This window comes from Plasmodium falciparum (genome assembly GCF_000002765.6).
Source record: "Plasmodium falciparum 3D7 genome assembly, chromosome: 4".
NCBI classification, from domain to species: domain Eukaryota; phylum Apicomplexa; class Aconoidasida; order Haemosporida; family Plasmodiidae; genus Plasmodium; species Plasmodium falciparum.
In genome coordinates, this window is record NC_004318.2 from 655001 (window position 1) to 665000 (window position 10000).

General features: G+C 19.0%; 4 protein-coding genes across 4 annotated transcripts; 1 reads left to right on the plus strand and 3 right to left on the minus strand.

Annotated features, from left to right (window-relative positions):
• Positions 1-24: 24 nt before the first annotated feature.
• PF3D7_0414500 (RNA-binding protein, putative) lies at positions 25-2314 on the minus strand (the record flags this gene model as incomplete). Its single annotated transcript, XM_024473394.1, has 8 exons — positions 25-238; positions 359-432; positions 559-700; positions 880-1007; positions 1147-1281; positions 1451-1548; positions 1667-1774; positions 2122-2314. 8 exons carry the CDS (start codon positions 2312-2314, stop codon positions 25-27), a joined length of 1092 nt encoding a protein of 363 aa, XP_024328888.1.
• A 1305-nt stretch (positions 2315-3619) lies between these two features.
• On the minus strand, positions 3620-4538 carry PF3D7_0414600 (acylated pleckstrin-homology domain-containing protein, putative; the record flags this gene model as incomplete). Its single annotated transcript, XM_001351417.1, has 2 exons — positions 3620-4240; positions 4452-4538. The coding sequence occupies 2 exons, from the start codon at positions 4536-4538 to the stop codon at positions 3620-3622; spliced, it is 708 nt and encodes a 235-aa protein (XP_001351453.1).
• Positions 4539-5623: 1085 nt separating this feature from the next.
• On the plus strand, positions 5624-7519 carry PF3D7_0414700 (GTP-binding protein, putative; the record flags this gene model as incomplete). The annotated part of the gene is made up of 1 exon (XM_001351418.1): positions 5624-7519. The coding sequence occupies one exon, from the start codon at positions 5624-5626 to the stop codon at positions 7517-7519; it is 1896 nt and encodes a 631-aa protein (XP_001351454.1).
• An 896-nt stretch (positions 7520-8415) lies between these two features.
• Positions 8416-9015, minus strand: PF3D7_0414800 (conserved Plasmodium protein, unknown function; the record flags this gene model as incomplete). The annotated part of the gene is made up of 1 exon (XM_002808606.1): positions 8416-9015. One exon carries the CDS (start codon positions 9013-9015, stop codon positions 8416-8418), a length of 600 nt encoding a protein of 199 aa, XP_002808652.1.
• Between the last annotated feature and the right edge of the window lie 985 nt (positions 9016-10000).

Below are 10000 nucleotides of genomic sequence, written 5' to 3' on the forward strand. Positions count from 1 at the left end.
ATGAATAACATTGTATAATAATAATTAATTATTATATTCAGATTGTTGTATATTTTCCAAAGAATTCTGATAATAATTATAATTTGAATAAAAATCTGGAAGGTTCTGAAATCTTTGATTAAATAAAAATGGTACTCCACATGTGTTATACATAAAGTTAGCCCACTGAGCCATGGTTTCTTTATTGCATGGAGGGAAGGGTGCCATGAATGGAATATGTGGAGGAAACTTGGAGAAACTAAAACGAAAAAAAAAAAAAAAAAAAAAAAAAAAATATATATATATATATATATATATATAAATATATATATATACATATTTATTTATTTATTTATTTAATTTTTCTTATTGTGTGTACTTTTTATTGTTTGATCTTTTAATGGACATTTTTGGTTTCTTAGGTTCCGCTTTTCTGACTTCAACCATTTTGTCCTAAGGGAAAGAAAATACGATCAAATAAAAGAAGGAATAATAAAAATATACATATAAATAAATAAGTATATATATATATATATATATATATATGTTCATATATGTTATACATATATATATTCTTACATATATTTTGTGCCTCTTATGTTTCAAAACTTTGGCAACTGAATTTTCATTAGAGAAAACTACAAAACCAAAACAGCGAGATCTACCACTAGAATCTAAAACGATTTGAACTACATCGATTTCTCCAAAAGTTGAAAAATAACTAAACAGAAAAATTTAAATATATATACATATTATATATATTATATTATATTAGTACTGGTATAAATAAGAAAAAAAAAAAGGAAAATAAAGTTCCTTATTATTTGCCTATTATTACTATTATTATATATACATTTATATTTATTCATTTATTTTATTTTTCTATGTATCAAATTTAACCTTTCCAAAGTATCTTTAGTCCAATAATAGTTAAGACCACCAACAAAAATTTTTCTTTGAATATCAGATGGAGTAGTATTATTTTCTTCTCTAACGTCTACTCTTTTTCCGTTTAATTCATGAGTATCCTAAAAAATAAAAGAAATGAAATGAAATGAAAAGAAAAGAAGGAAATATATTTTATATGATGATATAAAATATGCAAACATACAATATTTCTTTATTTAAATAATAATTATATATACATATATATATATATTGGTGTACCCTTAAAATTCTTTCCTTATTTATATGGGAAGCCATCGTAACAAACGCAAATCCTCTGTTCCTTTTCGTCTCATGATCTTGAGCAATCACGACATGTTGAACTGTTCCATATTGTTCGAAATACTCCGTTATATGCTTTTTTTTTTTTTTTTTTTAAACAGTTCAGATGATCATAAAAAAAAAAAAAAAAAAAAAAAAAAAAATTAAAAATTAAATAATAAAATAATAAAATAATGCAATCGAATATATATGTATATATATATATATATATATATATATAAGTATAAATTATAAACTTCCTTACCTTGCTTGTAATATATTGTGGAATACCTCCGATAAAAAACTTAAACGGTTCATTTAAATTTTTCGAATTATTCAAACATTCGTTAATTCCTGTAGAAGCTAAAATGGAATTCATATGTATTAATGCATTCATATGAACAAGTATAAAATAAATAAATATATATGCATACATACATACATACATACATACATATATATACATATTCATATTGTATACCGGTACTTAAGGAATCTCCACTTTTATTCTTAGAACCACAAGAACTCTTTTCATATTTGGAGCTTTTTGAACAGTTGGATTCGTGGCAGCGACATATTTTTTTTATCTCTAAAAGGGAAAAATATAAAATAAGGAAAAATTTTTAAATATAAAAATAAAATTAAAAACATCTATTTTTTTATATACACATTTAAATATATATATATATATATATATATAATGGTTAAAGTTATTTTTTCTATATCTTTTTTTTTTATGTGGTGATAAATCAAGACATTGTCTTATGACAAACGTATGTCGTTTATGTTTCATGGGTTTACAAAGAAATTTCCCATACATATAAAGTATATTTATACATACATACATATATATATATATATATATATATATATATATATATATATATATATATATATTTATTTTTTTCATAATTCATTTATATTTTTATATATTACCTGGCTTAGAATCAACAGACGAACTTCTATCTCTTTTTTCCCTTTGTTCATAATTATGTGCACACTCACTTTTTTTTACGATGCTGTCTACATGAACTTTTTCATCATGATCAACATGACTTAATTGTTCTTTAATACAAAATTCTTCATCATTATGTAATTCATTTAATGTTTCATCGTTTTCTATCATCATTTTCCTTAACACACGTTTATATAAAAAATTAAAATTTTTCTTATTTTTTTTAGATAAAGTATAAATGGAAAAATAGAAAATTTTTTTTTTTTTTTTTTTTTTATTAGAAAGTAAAATAATAGATGTATATAAAAAGAAAAAATATCTATATATTTATATTTATTTATTTATTTATTAAAAAAAATAAAAATAACATTTAAATATTATTATTTGTCTTATTTTAAATTAAAATGCGTTTATATATTTTTTTATTATTATATTATTTTATTTTATATTGTATTGTATTTATATATATATATATATTATATAATACACATTATTATTTTTATTTTATTATATTTTATTTTTTTATTATCTTGTTTTCTATTTTTTTTATTTCATTTCTTCTTCATTAAAACATTAAGGATCAAAAAAATACTTATATACTATATTAAAATTAATTGAATGTATACATACATAAAATAATTATATACATATTATGTATGTATGTATATATATATATATATATATTTACTTATAAGTAAAGCACCCTATAAGTTCTTTGTATTAAACAAAATATATATATATATATATATATATTGTATATATGTTTACGCGTGTGTAAAAATAAAAGAGGACCTATACATATACATCAATCAAAAGTAGACAAGACTTATCAATACTTTTATACATCTTTTAGAAAACGGAAATAGAAGAATACACATTGAAACAAAAAAAAAAAATATACTACATAAAGTAAAATATTTTATTTTTCTTTTTAAATGATTTCGTTATATTTACATTTCTTTGTATTATCATCAATTTAGAAAAGCATATAATTAATTTAAATTCTAAAAAAAGATAAATTTATATGTTTAAAAAATGAAAAGAGTTATATAAAATAAACCATCTTTTTAATAATAAATAAATAAATAAATAAATAAAATATATATATATATATATATATATATATGTTTATACATATATACATACATATGTACATATGTAGATATATTTAAAAAAAAAAAAAAATTATGTTTATTTGTAAACAAAAAAAAAAAAATAAAATAAAATAAATCATCTACAAATACCTTTTTAAAATTATTTTTTTAATAAGCAAATTAAATTAATTAAAAACAAAAAAAAAAAAAAAAAAAAATTATAATTCATATTAAAATATTTAAAAAAAGAAAAAGACATTTATACGTTGATAACATAAACATATAAATTAATGAATATACATAAATATAAATATATATATATATATATATATATATATATATGTGTGTATTTTTTTTTTTTTTTGTATTTATATTTTTTCCCCTTTCACTTCATACTCATAATTTTTCTAAAGGATTCTAAATTGTTTTGCCAGCTTTCCCTTTCTTCTCTAGTTTTAAAAGTAAATAAGTATGTACTTATATGTACACTACTTACAGATATTTCTAAAGATTTGAGGTTATCAACTTTAGTTCTTATGGAAGTTATTTTATTTAATGGAAATGAGCCTATTGGTTTTTTTTTTCCATCTGAATCATTTTTCCCTTTATACCATTCAAGCATTTTTCCATCTTTTGAGCATGTAACTTTAACAGTTTCATGAAAAATGGCTGTTTTTATTTTAACAATTTTGGTAAGCGTTTTTCTATATTGTTGTATTTTTTCATCTTTTATATCTTTAGCTGAAATATTTTCATCTGAATCATCTGTAGATAATTTTTCATCATCATCTTCATCTTCTTCTTCATCATCTGATTGGATATTTATTTTCCTGGCTGTTGGAGAATACGTTGGTCTTCTCCTAGCGTTCCTAATAACTTTAGGGTTCATATTATTGTTTTTTTCAATTGGTTCTTTGTTAATTATATACTCACATTTATTGTTGCTTTCTTCAGTCGATTCATAATCGAAATTTTCTAACAAAACAGACAAAGTTCCACTGTTTGGCTAATACAAAAATGAATAAATAAATAAATAAATATATATACATACATATATATATAAAGTAGTCATTGTAATAGCAAATTAGAGGTGTTATACATATTAAATAAATAAATATATATATATATATATATATATATATATATATATATTATATATATATATATATTTTTTTTTTTTTTTTTTTTTTTTTTTTTAATATGAATCACGTTCATACCATTTGAGGGTCATAATTTAAAAGAGGGCCATCTGGTGTTCTTTTTCCCCATCTTTCATAACAATTATATGGAACTGTATTTCCCATGTTTTGTTATTTTTATTTATATAAATAAAGCTATATTCCTCCCTTTTTCTTTTTTTTTTGTTTTTTATTCCTTGTTCATTAAGGGAAAAATATATATAATATATATATATATATATATATATATGTGTGGGTACTTTTAAAAGTTACTTAAAAAAATATATATAGTATACACAAAAAAAAAAAATCAATAAATAAATAAAAATCCTTAAAATATAATATATTACACACATATATTTTATAAGTTAATTTTTTTTTTAAAGGTAAATATGGTTATCAAAAATACAAGTCTAAATTTTACAAAAAAAAAAAAAAAAAAAAAAAAAAAAAAAAAAAAAAAAAAAACATATATATATATATATATATATATTTTATTTAATTACACACAATATTGCAATTTGTTTAAATATATATGTTATATATATATATACAAACTATATTATAAAATCAATAAAAATTCATCTCATAATTTTAATTTAATATATGAATGCATTCACTAAATAATAAAAAAAAAAAAAAAAAAATATGCATATTTATATGTATAAAAATGTATATTATATTTTTATCCATTTTTGCAAAGTAAAAAATTATATTGACATGAAATATATATATATATTATATATATATATTATATGCGTACATTTGTATATAAATATAACCATCTTAACAAAATTAAAAATGTAATAAATTGCAACATACCAAAAAGTATAGATGAAATTATTTCAAAATGAAATAAAATACATCCATTCATACATATATATATATATATATATATTTATTTATTTATTTATTTTATACATCTTTATAACAGTTCCTATTATTGCCCCTTCGGTATGAAAAATGAAGTTCTCCGCCCTTCCCCTTTTTCATATCTTTTTCTTATAAACCTTTCCATGAAAAAATAAAATGAGAGAAAGCCATAAAAATATTCACCGTTTAATGAATTATAATTTTTAAAACGTATAATTACTTCACATATTTTTTTTTAAATAAAAATGGAGTACTCTAAAAAAAAAAAAAAAAATAAATAAATAATATATATACATATATATATATATATATAATATATTTTTATATATATTATAAAAATGAAATTTATTGTAAAAGTAATTTTATTAGTAAACATTTATAGTAGAATTTTTTGTCACCTTCAAAATATTAAACACACTCATAAGAATCATTTACTATTTATATATATAAAAAATCATAATTTCATTTTAAATACGAAAAAATTCAAAAAAAATGATAAATTCATACGTCAAAAAAGTACCTTCTTATCTTCATCAGAAAATGAACAAAATGATGGTAATGTGAATAAGAAACAAAATAATACAGCAGGTAGTATAAAGTTTTATGATTTTTCGCACATATATAAACACTATAATATAGAAAAAAAAAATAAACAAAGTAGTTCAACAAATGACAACCAAGAGGGAGTAAATTATATGGAGCCAGAAAATGTAAGTGATATAATGAATGATAATATTATAAATAAACAAAATAACAATAACAATAATAATAATAATAATAACAATAATAATAATTATTATAATAATAGGACAGTTTATAGTAGTAATGAAGAAAGTTTAAATATTGAAGAAAATAATTCGTATACACAAAGTAGTAGTGATACCACTAATAATAAAAACAATAGCCTACTAGTAAAAGATGATCCGAATAGAATACAAAAAGTAATATTTGAAAATGTATATGATTATAGTAGTATATTCAAAGATAAAGAAAAGAAACCATATGTGAAAACTTATGTAGCAAACGTCTTTCAAAAGATGCCCAAATTTAAAGACAATAGTAAAGTTATTAAAGATGCTTTATTATATTTAAAATTTATTGAAAAAGGGAATTTATATTTAATTAAAAATGTTGATAAAAAAAGTTTGAACGCTGAACCTTATGATGATTTTTCAAACAAAAAAAAAAAAAAAGGAACCAAAAAAGATAAAATAAAATTAGAATTAACAAGTATTTATAATAATATTAATAAAGAAAAACATACCAAAAAAAGAATATGTAAAGAGTGTTGTATAAAAATTGATTTATATACGAAACTTTTATCTAGACCATTAAATAATATTTATAATATGCATAGAAATCTAAAAAAATTCCTACATCCATTCCAATATAGTTTATATGAAAATACAGTAACCAATTTATATAAAGACGGTGATGTTTCTAATTCTTTAAGTAATGTATTAAATAATATATTAGAAGTAAGAAAATTAATAACATCTACTGGTAAAATGTATGCAGGACAATTAAAATATTTAAAAACATGTAGAGAAATCTTCCGTACCTTAAATGAAGCTATTGTAGATTTAAATATTATTTTACAATCTGGAAGAAAATGGCTTGATATATATAATTCATATATCAAAAAAATTAGAAAAATTAAATACATTGATATAACTAAACCTGCTATATCGATTATAGGATGTACTAATGTTGGAAAAAGTAGTCTACTTAATTCAATAACAAATTCCAAATCCAAAGTCGCAAATTATAATTTTACAACAAAAGAATTGAATTTAGGACATTATTCGTTTGCAAATGATAATGATATTTTTACGACACAAATTATGGATTTACCAGGATTAATTGATCGTCCAGAAGATAAAAGAAATATTATGGAAAAACTTTCTCTATCATCTCTAAAAAATATCCCATCAGCTGTCATCTATGTTTTTGATCCTTTAAAAAAAGATGATCACAAATTTGCATCCTTAAAATCACAAATAGATATCAGATATTATCTAAGGGGGCTGTTCCCATTTAGACCTTGGATTGATGTCATAACGAAATCTGATTTAATCAATTTTGATCAAGTTCAAATACCAAATGATATAAAACAAAATGCTCTATTCTTATCAACCGAATATAAACCTTCCTTATTACCTCTAAAGGAAAAAATAAATGAAGTTACGTTTAAATTGAATAACTTTTTAAATAAACATATGATGGAATCATAACATATTAATTATTATGACATACATATCAGTTATTAAAAACGGGTGTACACATATATAAATATATATATATATAAATATATGTTTATTATTTATTTTTATTTTTTTTGTGCACATTTTCATTTTCTATATTTAATTTGTAATTTATATATTTCTTAAATGACCATCCTTTTTTTCCATAGTAAATATTTAAGTATATTTTTTTGTGATAATTATATATACCTTATTTTTCGATTACATATTTGTTTAAGTTTTTCTTCTTTCATTTTTTTTTTAAACATTTCAAGAAAATTAATATATATATTATATATATATATTTATATTTATATTTATGTGTATGTTTTATGGTGTTCATATTTTTACACTTTTTTAAATTTACCTTTCATATTTCAATAATCTATAATATTTGACTTTTTATTGATACATTTTTTTTAACCTTTCACTTTTTATTTTATTATATAAATATTATTAACTATAATTATTTTTAAGTAACATAAAATATATTATTTTTTACTTTTTTTTTTTTTATATTATGTGCTCAGGTATAATTTAAATATTATAATTATACAATATAAAATTTAATAAAAAAAAAAAAAAAAAAAACCACAAATAAAAACATATTATGTAAATATATACAATTGATATAAAATAAAATAGATATATTTATATTATATCCTTTCAAAATGTGTATCACATATTTTTTATATTTTCACTTAAATTGAAATTAAGAATTTTTTTTTTTGATGCATAACTTTTTATTATTGTTCTTCTATATATTATTTATTTTTATGTCTTCTTCATTATTTCTTATTATGTTTGCCTGTTTGTTAATCCATTTAATGTTCCATTATTGATACAATATGTATTTCTTATGTACCTCTTCAATTTTGTCATAATTATTATAAAAGCATTTTTTTAAATATATTATTAGGTTTTAAAATGTTGTTAGGTTCATCATTTGCTAATTCCACAGGTTTTTGTATAGTTTCATTTTTTATCGTTAAAATAACTTTTTCAACAATTTCATTTGCTTTTTTATATTCTATATTATTCATATACATTAAATTTTCTTTATGTATCTTTACTCTTTCATCGTGTGGTACATTATAATTTGTTTTGATAACTTCAATGATTTTTGGTGTATATTTTGTTCTTTCCTTATAAATAGGACTTTTTATATCATTTAATTTGTAATCAGGTTCATTTTTTTTGATATGAACATGATTATTATTCAGACTATCTTTTATACATTCATTAAATTCTTTATCCAATTCAACTATATTTTCCCTTTTTATATGATTGGTTATATTTTTATTTACATTATCATCATTAAAATTTTTATATAATAATTTATTTTTATAGTATGCATTTTCTATCACAACATTTCTGAAGCAAAATGGATCCTTCAGAAAGTTAACACTAACACCATTTACCTGAACGTTATACCCAGCGTCAATTTCTGGGATCATTGGACCATTAAAGAGAACATTTCTCATCATTCATAAATAACAATTGAAAGATAATATATATATATATATATATACATATGTATATGAAAAAGCAGTCTTATATATTAATATTTTTTTATTAAATGTTCGTTTGAATTTGTACAAGTGAAAGATAAAAAATGTGTATATATATGTATTTTAAATCAAGTTCATTTATTATCATATATTATTTTTAATATATATATATATAACTATAAAGAATATAAAGTCATCTTTTTTATTTCTCTTTTTTTATTATAAACATAAAACAAAAAAATGAATAATTTGCTAAAAAGGATGATTATATACATCCACATATAATTATATCCTACTTAAGTGTTAGCCATTTTGGAGAAATTTATTTATATATACTTTTTATGAACATACGGTTATTTACATATATCCTTTTTATGAACAGGTCATAACATTTTTATTGTTTTTCATGAACGGATCATAATTTATTTATTATATTTATATGAACAGGTCATAATTTACACACTATATATTTTATTATAATAAAAGAACACATATTTTTTTATGTTTTTCATTGGACTATATTATTTGTATTATGTTATAATATAATTTTTATACATTTTTTTTTTTATTGAATTCTCAGAAGAAATTGTAATTTTCATATTCTTTAAATAAAAATGAGAGGTTGCCATATATATATATATATATATATATATATATATATAGATAGATAGATATATATAGATATGTTTTTTTTTGATGAAGTATTAATATAATTGATTTTCAAAAAAAATATATATATATATATATATATAAATATATAATATATTAATGTACTTAAAATATATTCTATGAAAAAAAAGAATATATATATATATATATATATATTACCATTTATATGAAATGTAGAAAATTTATGTTTTTTCTATATACATTTTTAGTTACAATATAATTATAACACAGAATAAAAAAAAAAAAAACAAAATTTATATATTATAAAAAATATAAATGACACACACTTAAA